Source organism: Homarus americanus, unplaced genomic scaffold (assembly GCF_018991925.1).
Source record: "Homarus americanus isolate GMGI-L3 unplaced genomic scaffold, GMGI_Hamer_2.0 scaffold52806, whole genome shotgun sequence".
NCBI classification, from domain to species: domain Eukaryota; kingdom Metazoa; phylum Arthropoda; class Malacostraca; order Decapoda; family Nephropidae; genus Homarus; species Homarus americanus.
Genome location: NW_024720773.1, coordinates 8,562,772 through 8,590,571, shown reverse-complemented (window position 1 = coordinate 8,590,571; position 27,800 = coordinate 8,562,772). Strand labels below are relative to the sequence as shown.

General features: G+C 42.8%; 1 protein-coding gene across 4 annotated transcripts; it reads left to right on the top strand.

Annotated features, from left to right (window-relative positions):
- The first annotated feature begins 404 nt into the window (after nt 1-404).
- LOC121861020 (protein spaetzle 4-like) lies at nt 405-27,140 on the top strand. Of its 4 annotated transcripts, none has more exons than XM_042358476.1 (9): nt 405-428; nt 16,199-16,362; nt 18,121-18,662; nt 19,346-19,590; nt 21,057-21,487; nt 22,174-22,296; nt 23,210-23,320; nt 24,842-24,944; nt 25,907-27,140. In XM_042358476.1, exons 1-9 carry the CDS (start codon nt 420-422, stop codon nt 26,333-26,335), a joined length of 2,157 nt encoding a protein of 718 aa, XP_042214410.1. In that variant the 5' UTR covers nt 405-419; the 3' UTR covers nt 26,336-27,140. The 4 variants fall into 4 exon arrangements, with proteins under 4 accessions (XP_042214410.1, XP_042214409.1, XP_042214408.1 ...); XM_042358475.1 differs by lacking the exon at nt 405-428 and adding an exon at nt 1,281-1,870; XM_042358474.1 differs by lacking the exon at nt 405-428 and adding an exon at nt 14,127-14,322.
- The last annotated feature ends 660 nt before the right edge of the window (nt 27,141-27,800 follow it).

Below are 27,800 nucleotides of genomic sequence, written 5' to 3'. Positions count from 1 at the left end.
GAAACAGACAAACGGGTCAGGTGTAAGTAACCTTTTTTTTTTCTTTCTTACAATAGTTCAGGAAACATGCAATTTTGTGGTTGTCATCATATATTACCTTTTGTTTGGCTTCTTTTGTTTGGTCTCTCCCTCGAGGTAAGGCTGTAGGAGGTCAACCACCGAGAGTCCTGCCCTAGATCCGTAGCTGGTGCATGACGGGGCAACCATCACCGCCAGTAACCACAACGCACGACGGATCATGATCTTCGCCACACACCGCTACCACCACGAGGCCGCCTGTTGGACCTCCCCGCCCCCAGCTCCTCCACCTCCACCTCCCGCCCGCCGGAAGCCTCACACGCCTTACCTCCACGACTGACATCTACATAACACATTGCCAGCCCCTGAGACACATTTAGTCTTCAGATGATGTGTCAGGCATGAAACAGGTTAGTTAGCATGAACGTTTTCTTTTGTAGATAAAGTGACTAACATAAGTGATTTAATCTTTGTGTTTCTTATTTTTTATTGTGATTTTATTACTTTTAACTCTTTGTTTTATGTTATATTTTAATGACTATTAAAATTATATTATTATTATTCTCGTATCATTTTATAATATTTAATCATCGCTATTATTATTACAGGTATTATTATTTATGTTACCAGTATAAGTAGTAGTATACAGCTCACATCTGTTAATTCTAGGATAATCGACGATTTATTTGGATGTTTTATTTCCTTCTGTCGCTAACTACATTATCCTATACTCCCGTAAGACCATTGGCTGACAACACTGTGTTCCTCTACTGATGTATGTGTCTTTGTCCACATGAAGATTAGCCTCCTGCTTCTTTCGCCACGTGAACGCTGACATGACCTAATCTACCATAACCTAACCTGACCTAACTGAGACTAACCTAACTCCTGGTCAGTCAAAAGGTGAAATAAGCATGGGACTAATATTTGTGTGATTGCGGTAGTCAACAGATGGGAAGAAAATGGAAAATTGTACACGATTGTTACATTAGTACAGCATTTGGGTTCATAGTCATAATTAATTATTAGTTATTAAAAAAGGCTTCAAAATTGGAATCAATGTTCTGTATCTCTAGAAATAGTTGTTTTCATTATCTTACATTGAGGGCTGTAGTACTCTTGTATTTGAAAATCGTGTTACAGCGGTGTCTAGATTTAAAAAATATATATAAATGTTTAGGGATCCAACATGAGGTTAGCGTAAGGTGTAGGCGGAAAGAAGGTAGCTGGCAACACTAGTTGAGAGGTCCCAGTGAGCGAGCGGTACCAGTTACTGCCGAGCCCTTGTCTAGAGCGCTAGGTCAGTAGTGCCCATGTTAGCCAGCATTGTGAGAGATACGGGGTCTCCCGTTTGTTAGTGGCCTTGTGACGTGTTATTACAGTGCCCCTTAAGTACACTCGGGACACTCAGATACACCCGCCAGACAACTACACGCGCCTACACTCGTTGTGGCACATGTCTGCAGGGAAAATGTGCCAGTGTGTCAGTGAAGGTGTGACCAGGTCGGAGGAAACCCGACGGTGAAAAATTGAAATGCATATTTTTTCATGAGATTAAGAAAACTAACATTACCTCATTTAATAAACGTTTAATTGTTTGCGTAAATTATGATGCTTGTAGAAAAACTGTTAATGAACCCTAGACGTAGGTGTTTGAGGGTATAAATAATATTACTGTGTCCCAGTCAAGTGGTCTAGTGAATACCCGGGTGTTGTGTTGCTCCAGCGAATGTGTCACGCCAGGGAAGTTCATCATTAATAATCTGTGAGTGGAGAATGCAAGAGAGGACGTATTAGCGGGGTGCACTGCGTCATGACCACCCCGATATACCGACTCCTTCCAGCACTGACCGTAAGTACCGGCTGGTCCAAGTGACACCTCCCACACCCCTTCAACACTCACTACTCCATCTACATAACCCTCCCACACCCCTTCAACACACATAACCCTCCCCCACAACTCAACACTCACAGTATGAATTATTGTATAGTTGCATCTTTCCCTCGCAACAATATCATGAATTTCATTCTCAAATTATTAACAGGACGGTAACCAATTAAACGCGTATCTGAATATTGAAAATACTCTTGCCGACAAATTCGCATCTAAAACCGATATTTTGCCTGGTTGTTAAACGTGTATATATGACCTAAATCCAGTCAAGAGAAAATGCCTTAAAAGAAGTTTATCCAACATGACTCACGAACAATTTAGGAATGTGCACCAGAAATGGTTGACGTGCCGCTGACCCACAACATGGTCACACCGCCACACTCTTAATGTTTAGAATAGTTCTCACATGTATTCTTTAAACAAACTTGTCCCTCAGACTTGGTATGTGAAACAAGACTTGTGCTGTTACAGTGACTAGGGGTAAACGTGAATTCGTACCCCGCTGGTTGCGTTGCGTGGTTCACTGACCTCTGTTCAACCTTAGTACAGTACAATATTGTTCATTACAAGCACTTAAGTAAATAACTTAGTTCTAACTCATGTTAATTTGTGCTGGGAATATTTAGAAGTTCAGTTACTGAATAAGGATTGTATAAAACATTTATGTGGGAAACGGTTTAGGAAGAAAATTTCGTGACGTAACTTAATTATCTACGTCAACTTCGTATTATTTATATCATATTAATATTTGCAATTAATTTACCTTATTTGAGACCCAGGTCAGCTAATTTATCCCCAAGTACTGGTTGTTGGTTGTATGGAGACATTAACTGTATATAGATAATGATCCCAACAAGACTGGCCAGGAAGGTGTCTTGAGTGTGGATAAAGATAGCTTACCACAATGCTGTGTGAAGTCTTTTATTAAGCATAAATATATGAAACTTTTAATGTTATTTATTTTATCTACATGAAAGTCTAATCGTTGGTATGAATAACGTGTTGGCAGCACTGTAGGCAAAGAATCAAGCAGAGTTGTTCTCCCGCTCGGCGTTGGCAACACTGGGAGCGAAATCGGGGTTAGTGGGGTGGGACACCCGTTGTTAGCGCCTGTCCCTTTCCTTGCATCTGGCTTGGACTTCGTCTTAATAACGTCATTATTCCGTAAATCACCAGTCTTGTCTGTCATTTTATAATATATACATATTTTGTAAATGAACTAATTACCATACTCTAACAACGGGATGTAGAGTATGATTCATAATAAAGGCAGAAAGACGACAGATCTCGGCTGGGTTAGGACCGGTTTCACTTTTTCAAGGAAGGCTTCTGAGCTGTCCCGTTACAGGACTTTTACTCCTGGGTATCTACGTGCCATATATACCCAGATTACCATAATGAGATAATTTGTGAAACTTTAGTAATATATCTTATTCACTAAGATAGCTTAAATTAGAAGATGCAAGGTGTATACTGCTTGAGCCGAAGACAAGGCCGGGCAGGGACCCCAGAGAGCATCCCTGGCTGGGAAGAGAAAGTTTGATCTGATAGACACAAAAGAAAGTTTTGAACAATGACAGACAGCGACAGGGAATGGATGCCGCGATGATGATGGTTCTAAATGATGGCAGTTGCAGTACCTGCTCTCACAGTTTGTGAGTTCTCGCTTTACTGTATAGTGTGTATATACTGCATGATGTACAGTATATATGTTCACAGTACTTATTATAATATATTTTGAAACATGTATGAGAAGTTACAAGTGAGAAGCTCTCCAGGAACCATTGGCACGGTTCACACAAACATTGAGGTGGTGGACGGCAAAATTAACGTTGCTCCATAATTATACAGTACATTAGTAGTGGCTGAAGGGACAGTTAAACCACCATTTGTTCACCCCGTTAAATTCAGAATTACCATATTAAAGATTACAAATAATGATATAAATGAATATAATACAATTGAATTAAAATACCCGCAGTATATTAATTCTTACTGTACAGAATGAGGTCACTCGTCACACAAAGAACGGACATTGCGGTTAGGTTTCGCAATAGACAGGCTTTGTGGTAGTACCCGTTTACGTTGACACAGTATTTCATCGATTACTTTAAATGCTAATATGAACGAATATACCTTTTAATGGTGAGAAATACTCCTAATACTATTACTTTACATAGTTTATAGTGCATAGATAAGTGAATTAAAATCAGATAGGGATTTTTTGAGTATATATTTTCACTTTCCTTCGCTCCCGTTACCCATCGACAGACCTTTCTAGTTTTGACAGATTTTTATCGGGTGAAATCGGCAGAAATATTATACCAATTTTTGTCGGGTGTTATATAACTAGTTAGATATGAGTTAATAGTTCTGCCTGTTCTCCATTCATCCCCTCACCCCTCCTTCATCCATATACCCCTCTCCCTCACCTCCATACCTCCGTACCACCCTCCCTCACACCCCATACCACCCTCCCTCACACCCATACCACCCTCCCTCACACCCATACCTCCGCACCCACCCCACCCCTCTCCCTCACACCCATACCTCCCCCTCCCTCTCCCCCATACCTCCTACCTCCATGCCTCCCTCCCTCCACCTCCCCACACCCTCCTCCGTCCTCCCTCCTCCACCCCACACTCTCTCACCCCCCCATACCTCCCTCCCTCACACCCATACCTCCATGCCTACCCTCCCTCACTCACCCCCTCCACCACCCCCCCTCCTCCTCCACCCCTCTCCTCACCCTCCCACACCCTCCTCCTCCCCCCCTCCCTCCACCCCCTCTCACCCCCCCTCTCTCCCTCACACCCATACCTCCGTACCCCCCTCTCCCCCCCACCTCCTCCCTACACCCATACCTCCGTACCTCCTCCCTCACCCCCCACCTCTCTCACCTCACCCATACCTCCTACCCCTCTCTCCACCCCATACCTCCCTCCCTCACACCCCCCCCCACCTCCTCCTCCTACCTCCTCCTCCCTCACCTCCCCCCCACCTCCCTCCCCCTCCTCCTCCTCTCCTCCTCCTCCCCTCCCACCCCACACCTCCACCTCCCTCCCTCCCCTCCCTCCCCCCTCCCTCCCTCACCCCCCCCCTCTCTCCCTCACCACCCCATATCCTCCCCTCCTCTCCTCCCTCCTCTCCCTCCTCCCTCTCCCTCCCCTCACCCTCCACCATACCTCCATGCCCCCTCCTACCCCCATACCTCCCTCCCCTCACCCCCCTGCCCCTCACCTCCTCACCCTCCCCCTCCCTCATCCTCCCATACCTCCCTACCCCCTCCACCCCCCCCACCTCTCTCCCTCACACCCATACCTCAGCCCCTCTCTCTCACCCCCACCCTCCCCTCCTCCACCCCATACCTAATACCTCCCTCCCTCACCCCCCACACCCTCTCCCTCACACCCATCCGTACCCCTCTCCTCACCCCCATACCTCCCTCCCTCACACCCATACCTCCGTCCCTCCCCCCCACCCCCCACCTCTCTCCCCTCACACCCATACCTCCCCCACCCTCCCTCCCCCCCACCTCCCCCTCACACCCCTACCTCACCCCTCTCACCCCCCATACCTCCCTCCACACCCCTCTCTCTCACCCCCCATCCTCTCCTCCCTCCACCCCCCCACCTCTCCTCCCTCACCCCCCTCTCTCTCCCTCACCCTTCCCTCCCTCCCTCCCTCACCCCCCACCTCCCTCCCTCACACCCATCACCCTCCACCCATACCTCCGCCTCCTCCCCTCACCCTCCCCCTCTCTCACCCCCATACCTCACTACTCCTCCTCCACCCCATACCTCACCTACCCCCACACCTCTCTCCTCCACACCCATACCTCCGTACCCCTCTCTCTCACCCCCCATACCTCCCATACCCCCATCTCTCACCTCTATACCCCCATAAAACACGTCTTTGTTTATACCGCCATCAGATATTCATCGCTCATGTCCAAACAAAACCTACATTCGAATTTATTTTTGTCTGTATAATTGTGTAAATAAAACCTGAAATAAACACCACCGAGATTCAAAACCCATGATGCCTCTCTTGACCGTCACCATCATGCACCAAACAAGTGAAAGTAGGGCAGTTGCAAAGCCACTTACACCCACCTTAAGACATAACCTAACTCCTTCTGTTTAAGCGCTACGGAAACACCATCCTGGATTGTGAAAGTAGGAAGGTGTTAGCGTGGTGGGGGTGGTGGTGAGGGATGACGCAAGGAGAAAGTTTGTGGGGGTATTGTCACTTGTGTTTCTTATCCACCGTCCCTGCCAAGGTCTTTAAGGTAGTGGTGGGCAGCTTGTATAGTCAGTAAGGCTTCTGAGTGTGGCCCATGAGATGTAATAACGTTGTCCATACACATGAAACAAACATACAAGAAGTGGTGGTGATTTGACCATTTGTCGATATTTTTTTTGAGGGGGTGGGGGGACAGTTATTAATTTATTAGAGGTCTTTGAGTTTTAATGTGGCGTTCTGTTCATTACCAGCGATCCCAAATATCTCTCAAGGGCCCCATCCAAGGTATACCAGTTATCATTTCTCTCACATAGGAGAAACTGAGGCAGACGGGAGAGATAATGAACGAAACCCAGGGGCACGCGATACTCTTCCCCCAGCCCGCCCCATTACCCCTCGTTCCGTCCCCACCTATACATTCCACCCCATTCCACCCTATCCCCCTTGTCCCACCCTACACCACCCCTCCCCCTCCACCATCACCCTATAAGCCTCTCTCATTTCTCCCTCTGTCAACTTACCTGGACCAGATTCGTGTAGCAGTGAAAGCGTAATGCGTTCTTTGTTGACGGACTTGTAAAAATTCTCGTACACTCGAATGTTTATCTATATTTACCCATTGCTGTCTCGTCCACACACACACTAGAATTCGAGCATTAAATATAATCATTATTAACATCACCAAGACAAACCAAATGGCGCTGATATAAACCTTGCATTATACACATTATATTTTCTACTTGGTGTTTAATTATTTTGTTTACACTGCTCTTACCGCTTCTTGTTTACCCATGGCTTTTTAGGGGCAGTTATGTAAACACACCAGGTACTGTGTCCTCCTCTTACAAGTGTTACGTCAACTCAGAGACTCCCATCACCTAGGTATAGCTCTTTCACCCACCCATCAGCCCCTTCACCCACCCATCAGCCCTTTTCACCCACCCATCAACTCCTTTCACCCACCCATCAACTCCTTTCACCCACCCATCAGCCCCCTTTCACCCATAATTCCTGTGTACCCAATGCTCCAGGTAACTACACAGGTGCGACTAAATGCTCATCCCAGGAACCATTACTGTTGAACTAATTTATCTTTTATGACAAGAGTTCCTGTAAGCAGTGTGAGTTAAGAGTTGGTAAACAAACTTATTTCATGGTAGAATGTAACTTTCACTATGGTGTCACCCCCCCACACATGAGGCGTTCACCCCGCCCCCACACTGCAGTATATACCTGACGTCATGTTCCACTTGCCGCCACACTGTCCACCCACGAAGTAGTTCCCTTCACTCTTGTAGCAGCTCACCACTCACTCACCTTCACGGCTACCCGGACACACACCATCGACATGACCCGGATGTTATATTTACATTCACTCGTTTTGTTTTGTTTTTTACCTAACCTAACCTTCTTACCGTTCTCTTTGGGCCTGTCGGTCTACCGCCTCCCTCCCTTCTCACCTGCCTTAGCTTCCATCATCATCCTTCCTTCGCATGATTAACTAAAGTCTTCTTTGTCCACCGAGAAAGATTTTCCTCCTGTTTATTCTTGCTATACAGCTAAGGCGGCACCAGTCTTGCCTCCATTGTTTTGCATCTACATAAATCACTTGTCTCGTTCATTTTATTTTTATTACGTTGTTATGTAACTCATTGTCAAAATAAATGACCAGGCATGTTTTGTTTTTTTGCGGGGGGGGGGCGATAAAAAATAATCAAGACAAGTCTTAGGCGGGAAACATGTTTTAAAAGTTGTTCTGGACCAGAGTTCCTCGACCTTGCAGACTAGGCAACTGTGTTACTGCAAATCACCCCGTGTTTATGCTACTAGATTATTGTCTTTGCATAATCCTCGGGTTCCTGTGTGTACATTATGGTAGGTGATGGTTGTAGGGTGAAGCAACATAATCACCTGGGTTTGTCAGTGCCAGAGGGTGCCGGAGGGCGGCCACAGAGCCCGCAGGCTGGAGGTCATTGACCCCTCCTCCACGCTCCGCGCATTGTCACCACACCCGCTGCACTCACGCTTCTTGGAGTGCCAAGTCAGTGATGGAGCGATTGTCGTTCACTGTGTCTGTGTCTGTCAATGTTCCTATTCTAGACGTTCTGGTGATGTGCTGAGGGTTGGAGCGTGTCTTTGAGTGTCTGTGCCTCTGTAGTATGTCCTTGTCTCTGGCTGTGTGTGTATGTGGTCCAGGAGTTCTGAGATGATGGAATAAAGTTGAATATAGTACTGACCGTCAGGGTAACGTTATAAACAGAGGGAACAAACAAACAAGGGGCGGGGAGGCTTGAGACATTGTGGGGGTTAGACTAAAGGGTTCAGGATTGAGGCCCCAAAGAGAAACAACTTCAATTACAAGACCACATATTTTAGAAGTCTGTTTAACAAGTCATCTATAAAAATAAGTTTAATTTAGGTGCCTTGAATACAAAGACAACACAAGAAAGCTTTAGTTGAACGGGAGAGCCTTCAGATTAATCATATTTTTTTAGGGAAATTTAGAGATTGAGTTTGAAATAATTAACAGTATTATATAATTAGTTCATGGAGTGTGATGACTGGGATCTGAGTCGAGCTGCTTAGCGTACAGGGTGGAGGTGGGTGGAGTAGTGGCAGTGAGCAGAGCAGCTGAGGGAGATCGCTGTCAACATTGGTATAAAGGAACGAAAAATCAAAACAACTTGACCCTGAAATACTCCATCACTAATAACAAAAGAATATGACCCCCAAAAAATTTGTTTACTAATTCTCAGTTATTGTTACTGAATATAATTTAAAGAACGATATACATTACTACTTTAATCGTATTTACTTGACTGTATTTAGATAAGGGATACTCAAAGGCCAGATAGCTAGTGCATCTTCGTAATCGAGTCAAGAGCAACGAGTTTGGTATCAGCTGCAAGTAATTAATATATGACTAAATTACCTCAGCATTAAGGTTCATTTTTGCTTAATGTGAATCTCTCCATACTTAGGTTCATATTCACCTCACCAAACACCTTTAATACACAACATTACCAAGAAAGGCTTAACAAGAGAAACTAAAACAGGTCAGGGGGTGTATGTACATTGTTGGAACCTACGACTTGAATAAAAAATAAGAGGTCGCTTGTATCATTAACTGAGACTGTTTATGAAATCATGTGGAAGGAAGACACTGGATGATTAAATGAATAACTGTCTAGATGTTTATGTTGAGGGGAAAACAATGGAATCACTGTCTAATAAGGATAAGAGCTATAATCACTGACTGTAATCTGAATTTAACTGGTTGTAACTAGCCATTTGACCTCTGACCTTGAAGCCAAAGAAAGTAAGAGGTGAGGCATCAGAGGATAATAACTTGTGACCTTGCTTGACCTTCGCCAGACACGAGAGGGAATGAGGATAATCGTGAACAATCTGTTTTATAAGTCAGATAATGATACAGGTTGTTTGAGTAGGATGTGTGTAGTGTGTTTCAATATGTGATGTTTGGTGCGCTTATCAGTCACTCAACCTTGCTGCTCTTCTCGATTCTTGTAGGTCTTTGTTCGTCCTTCTCTCTCTATCTCTCTCTCTTTCTCTCTTACTCTCTTACTCTCCACCCTTTCTCCCCCTCTTCTCTCCTCCCTACTAGCATTGCACCCTAGCTCCCCTCCTCTCCCCCACCCCACCGCAGCCAACCCCCGTGCCTCCAAGCCACCAAAGAGAAAGTGGCTGACCCGCCGCTAAGCACGTCTTGTTCTTGCCTGTTCTGAAAGCTGACCTGGCCTAGAAGAAAGCTTAGCCCAACGTAGCGTGAGGAAAGAGAATGCAAGAGGGAGGAAAAGATAGGAAGAAAGGAGAGGGTAAATACGAGGATTGAAAAGGAAAGATAGGAGGGAGAGAGGGGGATAAGAGGAGGTGGGTGGGTAAAAGGGGAGAAAGGAGGGGAAATGAAAGGAGATGGAGGAGGTAGTTATGACAACGGGAGAGGTGAGGGTGAGGGAGGAGAAGATGGGAGGGTGTGTGTGTGATGGGATGGAGGCAGTGAAAGCGGAGATGGAGGTCACTCGGTGCCTAGGAGTATTTGACCCCTGGGAACATTGTTAACTATCTCTTGACTCCGCGTTTCATTGGGTTTTTTTTCTTCGTATTTTTGAATTATATAGATTTCTCAACCAAGACAATCCAGAATATAACGATCTTCTCGCTCTGTTTGTGTACTGTGCTATGATTAGGGGAGGATATGAGGCGGTGAGGAAGGTGGTGTGGAGAGAGAGCTCGTGTATACATTAATGGTGCAGAACGAGCCAGCGTTGCCAGTCATAATAGCGCTGGGGTGTTCACGCCTGAGGGCTCCATGGACACACCAGCTTCATCTCATCTCTTCTGTGTTGTATATTGTATCGGGAGTGTAGCTCAGTACCCACCTGTAGCTCAGTACCCACCTGTAGCTCAGTACCCACCTGTAGCTCAGTACCCGTCTGTAGCTCAGTACCCACCTGTAGCTCAGTACCCACCTGTAGCTCAGTACCCACCTGTAGCTCAGTACCCACCTGTAGCCTGCCTAGTAGCCTGCCAAGCAGTACCCGGCCAGCACCCACCTGTAGCTCAGTACCCACTCAGCCTGTAGCTCAGTACCCACCTGTAGCTCAGTACCCACCTGTAGCTCAGCCTGGGGCACCCGCCTGTAGCTCAGTACCCAGCACCCACCAGCTCAGCACCACCTCAGCTCAGCACCCACCCAGCTCAGTACCCACCTGTAGCTCCTGTAGCTCAGTACCCACCTGTAGCTCAGTACCCACCTGCTCAGCACCCACCTGTAGCTCAGCACCCACCTGTACCCACCTGTAGCTCAGTACCCACCTGTAGCTCAGTACCCAGCCCAGCACCCGGCCTGTGCACCCGCCTGTAGCTCAGTACCCTGTAGCTCAGTACCCGCCTGTAGCTCAGTACCCACCTGTAGCTCAGTACCCACCAGTACCCAGCTCACCTGTAGCCTCAGCCTTGTAGCCCGAAAGTACCCGCCTGTAGCTTATTACCCGCCTGTAGCTCAGTACCCGCCTGTAGCTCCTGCCTGTAGCTCAGTACCCACCTGTGTCACGCCTGTAGCTCAGCACCACCTGTACCCTGCCTCCTGCCTGTAGCTCAGTACCCACCTGTAGCTCAGTACCCAGCACCCACCTGTAGCTCAGTACCCACCTGTAGCTCAGTACCTGCTCTGTAGCTCAGTACCCGCCTGTAGCCTGCCAGCCCCCACCTGTAGCTCAGCACTCCTGTAGCTCAGTACCCGCTCAGCTCAGCACACCCGCCTACCACCCAGCCCACCCAGCACCCGCCTGTAGCTCAGCACCCACCCAGCTCACCTGTAGCTCAGGCACCTGTAGCTCAGTACCCACCTGTAGCCTCAGTACCCACCTGCACCCTGTAGTACCCGCCTGTAGCCCGCCTGTAGCTCAGTACCCGCCTGTAGCTCAGTACCCACCTGTAGCTCAGTACCCGCCTGCAGCACCACCCAGCTCAGTACCCGCTCAGCCCAGCACCCGCCTCAGTACCCAGCCCGCCTGTAGCTCAGTAGCCAGCACCCGCCTGTAGCCCCTGCAGCTTAGCCCGCCCGCTCAGGCAGCCCCCAGCACCCGCCTGTAGCTCAGTGCACCCACCTGTAGCAGCCCACCTGTAGCAGTAGCACCCAGTACCCACCTGTAGCCTCCTGTAGCACCCACCTCAGTAGTAGCCCCTGGCCTGTAGCTCAGCACCCACCTGTAGCTCAGTACCCACCTGTAGCCTCAGTACCCGCCTGTAGCTCAGTACCCGCCCAGCACTCAGCACCACCTGTAGCTCAGTACCCACCTGTAGCTCAGCCCAGCCTGTAGCTGTAGCTCAGCAGCACCCCTGTAGCCTGTAGCTCAGTACCCACCTGTAGCTCAGTACCCGCCTGTACCCGCCTGTAGCCTCACCTGTAGCTCAGCTGCCTGTAGCTTATTACCTGCCTGTAGCTCAGCACCCGCCTGTAGCTGGGTACCCACCTGTAGCTTATTACCCGCTCAGTACCCACCTGTAGCTCAGTACCCGCCTGTAGCTCAGTACCCGCCTGTAGCTCAGTACTCCACCTGTAGCTCAGCACCCACCTGTACCAGTACACCTGTAGCTCAGTACCCACCTGTAGCTCAGTACCCACCCTGTAGCCCAGTACCCGCCCAGCCAGTACCCACCTGTAGCTCAGCACCCGCCTGTAGCCCAGTACCCACCTGTAGCTCAGCTCAGTACCCAGCCTGTAGCTCAGTACCCACCTGTAGCTCAGTACCCACCTGCCCAGTACCACCCAGCTCAGTACCCGCCCAGCCTCCACCTACCTGTAGCCCACCCGCCTGTAGCCCAGTACTGTAGCTCACCCACCTGTAGCTCAGCTCAGTACCCGCCTGTAGCTCAGTGCCTGTAGCCCACCTGTAGCTCAGTACCCACCTGTAGCTCAGTACCCGCCTGTACCCGCCTGTAGCTCAGTACCCACCTGTAGCTCAGTACCCACCTGTAGCTCAGTACCCGCCTGTAGCTCAGTACCCGCCTGTAGCTCAGTACCCACCTGTAGCTCAGCACCCACCCAGCTCAGTACCCACCTGTAGCTCAGTACCCACCTGTAGCTCAGCCCGCCTGTAGCACCCACCTGTAGCCAGTACCCACCTGTAGCTCCTGTAGTACCCGCCTGTAGCTCAGTACCCACCTGTAGCTCAGCACCCTGTAGCCAGCCTGTAGCCCAGTACCCACCTGTACCAGCACCCGCCTGTAGCTCACCCACCTGCTCAGTACCCACCTGTAGCCTGCACCCGCCCAGCCCAGCACCCGCCTGTAGCCCAGCACCCACCTGTAGCCCAGCACCCACCTGTACCCGCCTGTAGCTCAGTACCCGCCTGTACCTGTAGCTCAGTACCCGCCTCAGCTCCACCTGCCCAGCCCAGCTCAGTACCCGCCTGTAGCTCAGTACCCGCCTGTAGCTCAGCCTGTAGCTCAGTACCCACCTGCCTGTAGCTCAGTACCCGCCTGTAGCTCAGCCTGTACCCGCCTGTAGCTCCGCACCTGCCTGTAGCCTCAGTACCCACCTGTAGCTCAGTACCCACCTGTAGCCCAGTACCCACCTGTAGCTCAGTACCCACCTGTAGCTCAGTACCCGCCTGCAGCTCAGTACCCGCCTGTAGCTCAGTACCCACCTGTAGCTCAGTACCCGCCTGTAGCTCAGTACCCGCCTGTAGCTACATCTCGGTCAAAATTAGTCTATAAGAATCTAATCATTCGTTCTTGGATAAAAGGTAACTAACAATAATTGCGCCTAAATTTAAAGAAGTTGACGGTATTGAATTTTAAGGGAACTGAGTACCCGTGCTGGATACAGGACACCATGATGTGCTGTTTATGGTAACACTGGTAATAGCATCTGTTTGTATTTTGAGTCCAAGATGACAGTCGAGGTCCTCTGCTGAGAGAGGTCCTCGAGACGATGTACCGACCTAACACTGACCTTGGCCATGATCACCTGAAGCATCTTCCCTCTGATGTTACCTTCTTTGTGTGTCAGATTTAATTGTTTCCAGGATTATTTTGTAAGGTATAAAAATTTAAACTTTAGATTTTGTTAATACTTGAGTTCAGGAGTCGTCTTCCGAGCTGCAGAGAACATCTGTCTCGCCATTACACTAGTAACATGGCACACTGTTGTTCCAAAGCATTCTACAGTAGAGACATTGGTTATTAAAGCACAGTAACCAAGTAGCTGAGGTGGCCTAATCAGTTTACGGTAGTGTTTTATGAGGTGGATGTTAGGAACAGTGAAAGTGAAAACAGCAATCTCCCGGACATGGCCTGGTGCATACGGTTCCTGCCCCATCCTCCTCTCACCATCCACCTCCCGCCTCGTGGGTCATGGCCTTTCTTACTGGTGTTCGTTGCCGGGTCTCTTCTTGGAAGGAAACTACTCTCCTCCGTGCAAATAACTTTCTCTCAGTGTTGTTTAGTAGAGCCCCAGACCTGGCTGTGCAATCCCACTGCGCGTCCACTGCCTGCCATTGCATTGTACCATCGCCACGCTGACCTTGTACTCGGGACAAGTGAGACCTCTTATCTTCGATACACCCCAGTGACTCCACATAGCTTCATCCATGCCAGTCCCTTGGAAACTTCATTATATGCCTTCCTGGCTTCCTTTTGTAAGTTGAGTGATGCCTTCAGCACATTCAGTGTATTAATAGGTTCTTTGTCTCTGAGTGTTTTTATTTATTTTTTGTAGTTTAGAAAAGTTGTGAATTTTGCTTTGTTACATGGAATGTGATATGCGGACTTTAGTTCAGAGTATGGCCTACTGTTATGATGTAACAGTTGACTAAGTACTATATTGGGTCGTCATTGGTGATATTTAATTCAACTATCCCCGTTTACAAAAAGAGTGCTTTACACTTTCCTTTAGCAAAATAAAATCTATAAATTAACTTGAGCATTATTTTTTGTTATGCTACAATCGTTTAGAGTATGTCCAGGTTAAAAAATTGATAATTTATCAAGAAAATGTATTCATTAGCGTTAAGAACAAAGTGTTTCGAACAACTTAAGAATGATTAAAGTATTACATATGAGATCCCTGACATAACAGTGGGCGTCGCCGAGACGTAGACTCCGAGACTTGCAGCGTCGGTAACTTCATCGCGTTATCGGAATGGAAGGTAAATTACTTGGATGTTTTATGAATCAGAGTATTCGCAAAGGAAGATACACAGAGTAAATAGTTCTTCTATGGACTCCCAGTTGATCCTCAGTAATGAACAAGTTCCTTGAAGATATCTCCACCGTTAGTGGCGCGTCCTCTGTTTTGTTTACACTCGTGACGTAGACCAAATTTACTACACTCTGTGACTGCTGAACTGTTTAAAGGTAGTTAACACAAACCACTGTACAGTACAGCACTATTAACCTGTTCACTGTGGCCTAATTGTGACCTAGCACATTTTTAAAGAGGTAAAAGGAAATGCCATTTTGAAAACGGCATCAAATATAATACCTCACTCTTCGTCAAAGGCAGCAGTGAACTCCCATTTATTTTAGTCTTTACCTCGTCTTGTAAGGTGATCAAAGAAGGCTGTATAACACCTCACCAAGCCTGCCTACTGTACTTGTCATCATGGGGCAGGGGTCTATTAGCACTTGGAGGCCAAAAGTGACATTGTATGTAACATTGTGTAGGTAGTAGGAGGTTACAGCAAACATTCATATGATCCGCTCACTGTTACATGTAGGTTATTCGGTAAAGTTGCGGGTTTCAACAACCTAACCTAACCTATGATCATAGAAAAATAGTTCTATCGATTGAGTGTAGTAAATTTCCGGAATTCTGTGGTTGCTGTTTACTGTAATATTACCGATTATTCTACTCTAAAAGAAAAACTGTACAGTGAGGGTGCAGTGAACAGAAAAAATGGAATGAGTCATATATGCTAAGCTTACAGTCAGTGGATTGAGATCGGTTGAAAAACATGGCGTGTTAAACTTTTTTTTAAACTTTACTAAAGTAGTTTGCCTTTTTTTTTAATTTTGACATACAAGTTACATTCCTGTGTTTTAGAAACCCTTATTAGCGGTAGAAATTTCTCAGCTGTTAAGGTACAGAGTGCTGTTAGTGCTGGCATTATGGAGTCTGCCAAGAGGCTGAAAGCTTTTAAATGTGAGTTACAAAAAGCTGAATATACTTTACAGTAATGTAAATGAAAGTGAAAGCAACTTGATTAAGATTAAGAGGGGTCTTATGGCATGACACATTGTTTCATAATAAGTGGCATAAAGTGACAGGAATTTTTGTACAGTATGGTACAGGATATTTCACATTACAGTCGTAAATGTTATGGCCGATACTGGATTTGTTTTTAGTTCTTATATATAAAATTATTTGATATCTTCATCCTGTATTGTATGGTATTTGGTCACATGTAAATGCAAAAATTAGGGTAACAAATACTGTACATTATTTTTGTTTTACACAATACTTACATCATTCTTGCAGTATTTAACATGATCAAAATCTTTTTATCCTTACAGGCATGGTGGGTGTCTGTGGGGATGGTATGGGCGGGTTACGACGAGTACATGACGTGTGGAAGTGGCAACGAGCGCTATGGCAGGCAGTTTCACCATTTCCCTGAACTTCCTTGTGATATTTCTAGGAACAGCTGGTGTGAGAATGCTGGCACCCAGTACCCATGGTAAGTGTACTATGATTTCTTTATTTTGTTTACTTTTTAGTGCTCAGAATCCTTATTGGTGCTTGAGTCGTCCACTTTGTCAGATAGCATCAAACCTTTGGCCTTGAGCTATTGGATATGAGAGTGCTATTTGTAGTAAGAATATCATCTGAAGGCTGCTTTGTGATTTAGATTTCACAGGTCACTCTCTGATGATTCTTGGTTCATAGTATACCCGTGCGGTTTTCTTTACTCGTTTTACATTTTTTTTATCCGAGGAGAGGCTGCTAAACACACAAATGCTTAGTTTCTGCTGCTGTATGTAATTGATAACAGACACTTTGCTGGATATATACCGTCTAAATTTACTTGCTTGTGTTCAGGACATTTATCTATGTGTGGGTTTGTCACTTAGGTATATTTTGAAGTTTTTATTTTAAGATTTAATTTTAACTCCTTCACACAACCATGAGAGGAGTATTTTTTATCTCACATCAATGTAAATGAAAGATACTTTCCCATGTCTTGTTACAGCTGGGAATTGTATACTGTGAGAGAAAATAAAGGTTTTCAGTCAGACTACAAATACTCAATACATTGTTTTAGAAAATAGCCAGAATCTTATGTTGGACTAAGTATGGGTTTTGTTAATAAGTCTGGGATTAAGTTCTGTACTGTATTGATATTTTAAAAGTAGTATGTTGTCTAGGTACAGTACTCTCAGAACTTACATGCATTAGTTATATCAACCCAAGGAGCTAGTGGTGAGTCTTGAGTGTTCAGTTGTAAACCATGATGTTAGGAGAGTTTGTTTAATAAATACTGTACTGTTTTTATTCTCCAAGTACAGACAGTCCTCAAGTTACAACCGTCCGACTTACAATCATCCTCACTTATGAACGGGATCCCAGTACATTCATCGTAAAAATTTTTAATTAAATTCCCAATTTACATTATTTTCATTATATTCTATATTGTTTAACATCACTTTATTTACATTATTTGTTATGTTTGGGATATTAATGTATGGGCAAGGTTGTGCTTTAACCTAACCTAAACTATGGAATCACACTGTTCTGAGTTATGTTCAGGGTTCAGGGATGTATCCCTGTATAGCCCATATCTCTCGCTCTCTCTCTCCTAACACTTTATTGTGAAACTAAATTATATAAATAAATAGGTTTGGTAAAGAAATGGATATAGTACGTTTTTGTATACCCATTTAAAGTCAGAATTGTTACAGTTCATGTTTTTACTCTGTCTGGATGTTCAGGGACTACAGTAACACTTATAGTACTGTACTCAGATGAAGCACATTGTGAATGTGTATCAACACTAGAAAGTGCAGAAAATCAAATACAATGCTTTCTTTTTAAACATCAAAGTCATAACTGGAGGTCACAGTTTCTATTTTGTACCCATTTGTGGTCTTTTCAGCATGAGTTTCCGAAGGTTGCGATGCATATAGATATGTTAGTAGGAAGATGAAGGTACTGTAGCTGGAGATCTAACATAGCCTTACCACCATAACAAGATAATAACCATTCACATTTACAGATATAAACCACCTCACCAATACAAGACTGTTGCCGCATGTCTCAATTCATTGATCTTGATTTGATTCGGGGCACGGGGACACATGACAGTACGTAACAATGCCCCTGCATAAGAGTGTACAATTTGCAGTGATGTAGATTGCCAACCAGGATAGTGGGAAAGAATTGTAATTTTTAATGCAGATTCCATTTTTGGTAATTACTAGTTTGTTTCCATCAACAGGAGTGCTGTTCGCCGTTTTGTATATGAAAATCAGGGCCTGATGAAGCGTATGTATGGCAACCAGCGCCACTACAATGTGCTGAGGGCAGAGTTACTTAATGACTTGTATGAAGACATGTTTGATGAAATGCCCACACGACAGCATCAGTACCGGCATCCATCACCACCTAGTGCACGGTCAGCCAGGTACCAGAATCCCTCGAACTCAAATACATTGAACTCCAAAACTGCAAAATCAGATAACAAACAAAGGGATCACCAAAATGGCCGAGCCATGAAGGTAACCATTGAGCCAGAGTACAACAGTAGAGAGCAACAAGTTCCCACTACTACCATGCCAAAATCCCAGTCTAAAGCTTCCAAAACTCAGGGAAAAACTACCACAACTGACACAAATACCAGAATGAGTGATACTTCAGGTAGAATTACCAGTAGTGCAACCACCAAGAGCACCAGAACAACTTCCAGGCAGACTTCTACCACTGGGACCACCACTAGTGACCCCCCAACTACATTTATGGACAATGTACCAACTACAACAAGTAAGGCTTTAACAACTTGTTGATGTTGTTGAAATGTTTTTATTTTTTAAGATATTTCATTTATTTATTTTTGAAGTCTGTTTGTTTAAAGCAAACAAAAGAGAAAATGAGTCGCTGATTAGCAAACTTATATGTGTATAGAAATGTTATTCCCTGATCAAAAAGTCAGTACATAGCCCTTTCTTCTTGATTATTATTTCTTGACCCCCTTCACACTACAGACCATTAATGGGCTGTCAGACCTGTACTGTAGGATCCACATTTTACTTTGTGTTATACGTGTTGTTTAAAATTTAGTAGCAACCCGTCTTGATTCACTTGAGTTTGTTTGTGGGGTGTATGTAACCTGTGGTGAATCACAGGGCTGGGTAACATATTTTTTACCGTAGTGAAAATTCAGGGAAATTGCTTACACCTTATATATTGGACTGCTTGATCAAGGTAAAAAAAAAATTAGCATCATGCTCTTAATGTAATTCATAGTGGCAGTGCTCTCTGAATATCCTATTAATACAAATATAATTTTTCATAGCTATTGCATTTCCATACCAGGACTTGGGCATACAGTATATACACTACATACCAGGTATCTCTGATATTTGAAGTCGAGCATAGAACATTTTTAAACTCTTTGTGGAAATAGGATTTACGTCTTTATGTTATATCTTATATTTTTTCTACAGATAATCGGTGGAACGAAGAAACCGAAGATGGAGTAGAAGCATCACTTACAAGGGAGTACCTGGCAACAGTAGAGAGAGACACCCAACCCACGCTCCTTCCTCCTGAACAAAGAGAAGAAGTTGATCTCTTTGGAGACTTGTGGACAACACTCTCAGATTCTTCCACCGACTCCTCTAGTTCATCCTACACCAACCCTGGGTCAGCTGAGACTTACAGCAGTTATACATATATAACAGTACCTGAGGTAAGGTTGTGTTTCTAATTAATTTAATTAATTTTACTGGACAATGGGGTCAGGCCTTTGTATCCTGGTTTTACTCTTCATTTCATCTTCCTGGATTCAAATGAAGAAACCAGAATACTCAGAGAAAACCTGCAACACCTTTCTCACATCCAACCCAGGTGGGACTCAAACCCAGGTCACAGTAGTGAGAGTCAAGTGGTGGTACAGTACATGATTCTGTCAGTAAGACAGGTTGACAACCTAAATATTCATGTGATCTGTAGTGAGGTCACTTGACATCAGGTGACCTCATAATAGCGTCAAGGCTAAAACAGGTGGAAATTGTGAAGTCATTTAGTTAGGTGATGAGTTTGGGAGGAAACAGTCAGTAATCTTTATAATCAAAGAACATTCCTAATATAATTTGATGTATTTTTTTGTAATATAATTCATATTCCTATAATTAATTCATCTTAATATAATTCATAATATATTCATATAATAAACACAGTATTTATAATAGAATTTGTGAGATTTGGATGATTTTTAGCTATAATTGTCCATATGGGAAGAAATCATCAATCTGGGAATCGTCTTAGTGGTACATAAGCTATCATGAGGCAGTAGATGACCAGCGTGTCCGGGAGGTTATGTGGTGTGCCACCTCATCAGTTGAGATGCTTAGCACCTTGTTTTTTAGTAGTTTTGTTGGGATAATGTTGTTAAATGTGTTGATGGAAATATTAATCTGAAAGATTTTGAGTAAGTAAAATTAATGCATTTTGTGATAAATTGTACGTAAACTATTATTGCATCGTGGACGCCCGTACGTCTGACAACACCCTGTTGTTTACTACTCATGCGCCATACGTGGTGGATGCTAGTGATATACCTGTACTGTAGTTTAGTGTTAATTCTAGTGAAATGTCCTTGAAGAAAAATGTTTCTGTTAACATTAAAGGAATGATTTGAAATTAATTTTCAGTTAATTTTAAAATATTTAGAAATTATAATGTTAAAAGACAATGGTTTAGTGGTGTTATTAATTTGTGTGCTGTGTAAGTGCTGTGTCACCTCACTTAGCAATGTGTTACATTAATTTATTATTGTACTGTATTATTTACTTTATTATTACTGTATGTCTATTTAAAAAATACTTATGTTTGCACAGGAATTACAAATACAATATAATGCTTTATGTAGCAGCCAAGGCATGGTAACTGAGTATGTTTGTTGGTTGGAATAGTGAGGAACGGTCCAGAAAACAAACACAAAAATTCGGAAATTGTCGCATACAGTAATGTCAGAATATTCCGAGCTTGGTTAATTCGGATTTTTTGGTAATTTGAGTGACCCAGAGCCCCCTTTTCGTCAAATTAACGAGGGTATAGTGTACTAGAATACACATCTAATTGCTTATTTTAAGTGTATTAACTTCATGAACCTGTGTGTTGTTATATATTTCAAAACAATCTTTTCTTTTACAGACCTCTACCTCAGAATCATCTACTACCCATTCAGGTGTACTTTATGACAACCTTGAAAATGATGATGGCCACTTCAGTGAGGGTTTTGTATCCACTCCTTTAGATGAGGATGATTTGACAACACTTACCCTCAGTGATAGAGTTGACCAGGAGATGAAGAGTAACAAAGATGGAGTTGATTTCAATAAAGATGAGATAGACATTGGCATAGAAGAAGCTTTAAGTGGAGATGGAAGTGTTGGTGGAGGACTCCCTAATGAGGAAGGAGTGATCTATGGTGAAGATGACTCAGTGGCAGAGAGTGCGGGTTTACAGTTGGAATTACGGGAACAGGTCTTCGATGAACTGAGGGTCGAAGGGAATGTTAGGGAGGAAGTCAAGACTGAATCACCTGAGGAGCCTCCTAGAATAAAGAGACCGGTTCGTGGGATGTAAGTGATACAGTACATTATAAAAGTTTACAGTTTATAATAGTAAAGGTAAGGACTACAGATCAAATTTATGCTTAGTTTTGGTGGTTGGAAGGAAATTACTGTGTGGTACTCAAAATGCTTGCGTGAAGTAGAATAAATTAAAACATACCTGTAAATATGTGAAGGCGTGAGCTTCTAAAGTGCAAGTAAAATGTACCGTCAATTAAAGAAAATACCAGACATGCAGTAATTGGCTGTACGTACGTGGTGTGTTATGATCAGAAGAAGAACTTTGAAAAGGGAGAAATTGCCAAAAGAGATGTTCTATTATATCTAGAATTTGAAAATATAAAATACTTTCACTTTGGCAAATAGTTTAAATGTGGCACCATGGAAAAAATATACAGTACTGTAATATTGCACTCTTGAATACCCAGTCACACAGGTATGAGTCAGTTTACATTCTCTACCAATAACTTACTAAGGCCATTCATGTCCGTGTTTTAATTTGAACTTTATGTTGTCAAATGACTTAGTTACCAGCAGTGTGTAAAGTTGTGTTTCAAGGTCATTATTTTGAACTAAAGAAATTTTATTCTAATGTTGAATCATAGGACAGATTTTTTTTTCTCTTTAGTTTCAATGTTGCAAATTGTAATGTACCATTTGTTCTGTGAGTTTGATTGGATTTTACCTTTTTACAGAAATGCTTGTCCAGTCAAGGAAGAGTTCGTAGCACCTTATTGGGCCAACAACACACGTGGAGAGACCCTCGCCCTTCTCAACTTGTACCCCTTCGAGCAGTTTGTCCAGTGGGAAAGATGCATGTGCGTAATCCAGGAATTTTCTTTGAATTATAATTTTGTTAATAGAGTATAATACAGGGTCTTTTTTCTTTTTTTACCAAGAGCCTGATATGATTACAGTGGGGTCTCATTTTACATAGTTATCGCTTACTCAGTTGGTTGAAATGTGATCATAGTTATATCTTATGCAGAAAGCCATGGGTAGCACAGTTAGCGGTTTAGCATTAATTTAGTGATCGTTTGCTTATTTAGGTTAATCTGGTGTTTCATAGATGGTGAGTGCTGGCTACATTGATAGAGAGAGCAGGAACGATCAGCTTATATCGCTCTGTACTATAAACAAGAGACCATAATTGCTCATCTAGGAGGAGCAATTTTATTAACCCAGTACCAAATGAACCTAAATAATACGGGAATTATGGTAAAGTTGCATGCTATTGTTATAAAGGGATCGCTGGGTGTCGACCGGGAGGTGGTGAGTTGTCCTCCCTCCATCCTCCATCACCCTTACCTACGTACCCAAATGTGGTTTTGTATCTTAATATACTTCATATTTTATTCCTATAGTTTATTCATCTTAATCCGTTTCATATATTCCTATAATAATAATCAACTTTAGGGAGGTGCACGTTACCCGGAAAATTCTGTGGATGAGGGTTTTTTCCAGCTTTGAGAGAGTCGTCTCGTTACCCGGAAATCTCTCATTTCCGGAAGTGCTCTGCACCAATTGTTCCGGCTAACAGGGATATCACTGCATATTTCTCTTCTTTTTTTTTTTTAATTTCTTTACATGATTTCTCTTACCTTATCTCTTATTCTTGTTCTTATTTACTTCAACAGTTAAGGATTGTATAGATAGGAGGTGGGGGGTGGAAGAGTTGGTTAAACTGAATTCTTGGTTTATGAAGTGCATTAAGAATTAAATCTTTTGCAGGTATGAGCACCGTCAGATGTACTGCAGAGCTGGGTGTCGCTGTGAGCAGCAGTACCGCCTGCACAAACTGTTAGCCTTTGACCCAACTAACGAATGCCGTGGTATTTTCAGGTAAGCACTATTGTATTAGGGTACACCAGCCACGTAATCTTCCGTAAAGAATGTGATATTACAATATAGTAGGCCTTCTATATATTGTGAGAGTGGGACTGAGAATTGCTGTGTACTGTAATAGCCAATTGCAATATTTCAATAGTAAATATCGGTATGGGACTGCAGCCTAAAAAATACAGCAGGCCAACTTAACTCGTCTCACTACATATTGTCGGCAGATGTACCCTGGGAGATGAAATTAAATGTTTAATGCATTTCTAGGAAAAAAAATTAAGCATTGTTAGTTTTATTGCATAACCAACTGTTCAAGCACTTAGACAGCTCATCAGTCATGAAGAGGATAAGGAAATTTCATTGTATTTTTTTCCATGCATATGTAATAAAAAACAGTATTTTAATTCATCTGGAGGAATTGGCATGAAGAATCAGTTGATCTACCTCTGCTTCTGGTAGTGGATCATCTTACTGTATCTAGAATTTTGTGTCATTGTAAGCCAGTGTCTTCTATAGGGAGAGTTATGACAACTTTAGGTTTGCAAAATGGAGGTTGGTAACAATACTGTCACAAAAATATAGAAAATTAAACTTTCTCACTAAACTTTACATCATTTTCTTGCATGGTGGCATTAGGCTAACAATAGGAGGGCTTGAGCAATCACAGCCTTATGTATGCAAGTTCACAGTGTGAGGTTTACAATATGGTTTTGCCTTGTGTAAAGTTGGCTTAACTCTCCCTATAGAAGGCACTGGTACAAATTTGGCTGTGCTGCCGTCAAGTGAGACTCGTCCTCAAGTGATGAACGCAGTGATCCATTTAATTATATTTGATTGAATTTACCATTTAACTGCTTATTAGCTGTTTTGATGGTTGTCTGTTCTGAGTTTTGGACTTCACTGTCCAGTGTTAGTACTGTACAGCTTTCCTTACCTAGCTATTTTTGTAGTTACTTGGCCATAAATATTGCTCTTGTAGTCCCCCTACTTCGCATGAACTCAGACTGCATTTCATCATTTTACACTCTCCCATATAAATGGTCACAGCGCATTGTCTATGATTGGGCTGACATTTTAGGAAGTGGGGCAACCTTACACTGTACTGTATGGGTATAGAGGTAGATATTGAAATCATAGGTACAGTATATTCAACCTTTGTGTCCACACTCCTCTTGCTTCTATCAGCATCATTTTTTTATGGCTTGCCCTACCCTAGAAAATTTTATACCAGTGAAATGTGCTAGCTCAATAATTTTAGGTTATGGTAATGTCAATCTGAGGCTCTAAGCAACATTTTTCTTGTTGGGTCCAAATACTTGGCGCCCCTACGCCCAGGCTACTTATCCCATACGCCCATGATTGAAATGAAAAGTGACCTGAAGTTAAAAGCAGAAAGTATGCTGTCATTTGACAAATTTATTGCATTTCTTCAACGGAACCTTTGAAAAAAGTAAATGTCTTGCCTTGTAGTCATAGTGTTGTTGTACTAATGAAGTTGGTAAAAAAGAAAATATTACTCCTCAGTGACTGGTTCCGGTTCCCATCATGCTGTGTGTGCAAGTGCTATGATCTCCCCCAGGACATGTTCACCATGGCGTCTTCATCCAGAAAACCACGAGTCAATCAAGTAAGTTATAGTTACCTTATTGCAGTTTCCTTAATCTTTTGAATGTTGCAATATCTCTCAATGAATTTCCAGCAACAACTAGATAAGATTTGTTGATGGTATAGTTCTGAATTTGTTTTTGAATTAATCTTAGCCTCTGAACCCTTACGTGACGGCAATCATGAGTAGATGATGAGTGCCTTTTGTCCCGCAACAACGGTGTTCATCTACATAATTCAGGATTTTTCTACGCCATAATTTTTAAGTTCGGCACCTTATGCCTTATTGCTGTGGCTTGTGGCAACTTTTCCTCCGTGCTGAAAATTTTTAAGTACATCCTGTCATGGATTAATGTTCATTATTAAAATGCACCTAAATAAATACTGACACCTTTTTTCAGGCTGCTTAATATTTGTGAAAGCTTGGCTAAAGTCAGCATTTGTTTTTACCAAATCATTTTAAGTGAATTTTGGCCCCTTATGACTTGAAAATAAATATGCTATGCCTGTAGATTCATTTTCTAGATGTATAAATAACAGTTATGAAACTTAGTAAAAGGGGTGCATATTGTTGATTGTTACAGAACGTCATCTGATTGATATTTTTTATTCAAATTCTTTTGCAAATTATGAATTTCAAGTAAGTTCTGTCTAAACTATAAGGAAATACTATACTTTAAGCACCATAGACTGTGTTTTGGCACCAGCATTCATTACCTCCACTGATTGTTCTAGATCTTATTGCAATTTTGTTGATGATGATTACCATTATCTACACATGAACAATATGATTGCCAATGGTACAAGATTTCTTAATTTATTAGCAAAATTTAACCCTGAATTTTTTTTTTAAATCAATTTTACTGAAATTGTTTTGAAGAATTGTCAGACTATCTCTCTTACAGTATTTCATTAAACTTATTTTTTATGAATTAAAATACAGTTTCCCAATGGATACTTTGTTCAAAAATTTATTCTTTGAAGGATGAAGATGAAGAAGAAGAATATGGTGTTTACTTTGATGACGACGATGCTGACTCCAAGGAAGAGGAAGCCGACTCGGGAGATAAACGCAAGCACCCTCCTGTCAAGCCAGGCCCTCCTCTAGCTAACATACCTCCTCAACGCCGACCTCGCCTACCCCCTAGACCTCATTCTCATATTGCTCCACCAAGTCCTGGCCTTCTTCCACCACCACCTTCTCCAAATACCTTACCTGTTAGATCTTTCAGTTCTTCAAAGCCAAGCAGCATGCAGACAATACCAACAGAGTCACCTGAGGTATCTACTTTAGGCACTGTAGATGTTGCTACTCCCCATTACTTCTTTAATATCTCAAATTATGCCCATGTTCTCTTTGCCAAGGGTCACCCACTACCTCTTTCAAGAGTACCAAGAAGTCCTGGGGTTTAGGTCATACACTGCTCAGTTTTCATCTTATTAAATGAAACTTATTTAAAATTCTAATGCAGCTGCAAATAGTGTATATTAAATTAATGCAGTTTTTATATAAAATAGCAGATACAGTATTTTCATATTAAAATGATAGTTAATTTTTGTAGTCATTCAGGGTGCCCAAATTAGTTGTGGTGATTACATTTATAAATTGTTCATACTCCATCAGTTATTTAGGATTTTATAGCCATAATAGTTTAAGAATATAATACACAGGCAGTACCCGAGTTATGAACGACTGACTTACGAACACCGCACTTACAAATGGGATCCCAATACTGTATATTCATCACAATAATCTGAAACTAAAATCTCAATTTTTCCACAAGTTAATTATTCTATATTGTTTAACGTCCCTTTATTTACATTATTTGTTATGTTGGGGATATTAACGTTGTTTTGTAAGGGCAGGGTTATGCTTTAACCTAACCTAACCTAACCTAATCTGTGGAATTAACACTGTTCCGACTTACAAACAGGGTTGAGAGACGTAACCCATTCATAACTCAGGGACTGCCTGTATATATGGCAGTATACATTGTTTAACTTATTTGTTATTGTAAGTTAATGGAGCTGGTATCCATTACTATTTTATAGAATATATATACTTTTATTTACATAGACTACTGTAGAATACTAGAGTATAAATGCAGTTCATTGGATTATTTATACAGGTATATGAAATTTTCCTAACAAGGCAGGTATGTACTGTACATGAAACCAGACTTGTTGCAAAACTGAAAAAGTAAAATTATAAATGATTTATTTTGAATTACTTATCCCTAAATGCATATCAGTATTGAGCGTTTAAGTACGTATTGCCATCAGACACGGAATGTACTGCATAAGATTTCTTGAGCATGTTGACCATAATCATTGAGGTGTCAAAGGTACGGGAAATAGCCCACCCTGGCACAGGTCACCGACCCACAATAGGGCCTAGGGGGTGAAAAAAATAAGAGTAAAAAGAAATTAAAAATAGAAAAGAAAATGATTGTACCTGTATTTATCTACACCACGAAGATGACAGAAAACCAGCTTCTTGAAGTGAAACAGATTGTATGAGTAGGTATGGAAACACAGAAGATGGCAGAGGACTCTACAGTTTGGCTGAATGGGGAAAGAAGGATGTGCCTGTACTTTAACAGGTTATTCTAGTGTGACCGACATCCACAGAGAAATGGTGGGCATTGTGAGCAAGGCGAGTGTTTTGAGCCCACGACCTTGCCAGTGGTACACAGGATGCCACATCCACCAAACATGGATAGAATGGATAGAATTAGTCGTAGTGTGAAGTAAATCATTGATAAAAAGTAGGAAGAGAGTAGGTGAAAGAGCAGAACACCTGTGGGACACCACTATTGGTAGAGAAAGAATGAGAGATTAAATCCCTCAACAACAAATGCCATGAAACGTTTCTCAA

What these genes read in the sequence shown, in the direction of transcription:
- LOC121861020 (XM_042358474.1), top strand. Translation starts at nt 14,275, where the DNA reads ATGCCAGTCCCTTGGAAACTTCATTATATGCCTTCCTGGCTTCCTTTT. An exon ending in TGCCTTCCTGGCTTCCTTTT is followed by an intron (nt 14,323 to 16,198) that starts GTAAGTTGAGTG and finishes TTATCCTTACAG; the next exon opens with GCATGGTGGGTGTCTGTGGG. An exon ending in AAGAGACCGGTTCGTGGGAT is followed by an intron (nt 21,488 to 22,173) that starts GTAAGTGATACA and finishes ACCTTTTTACAG; the next exon opens with AAATGCTTGTCCAGTCAAGG.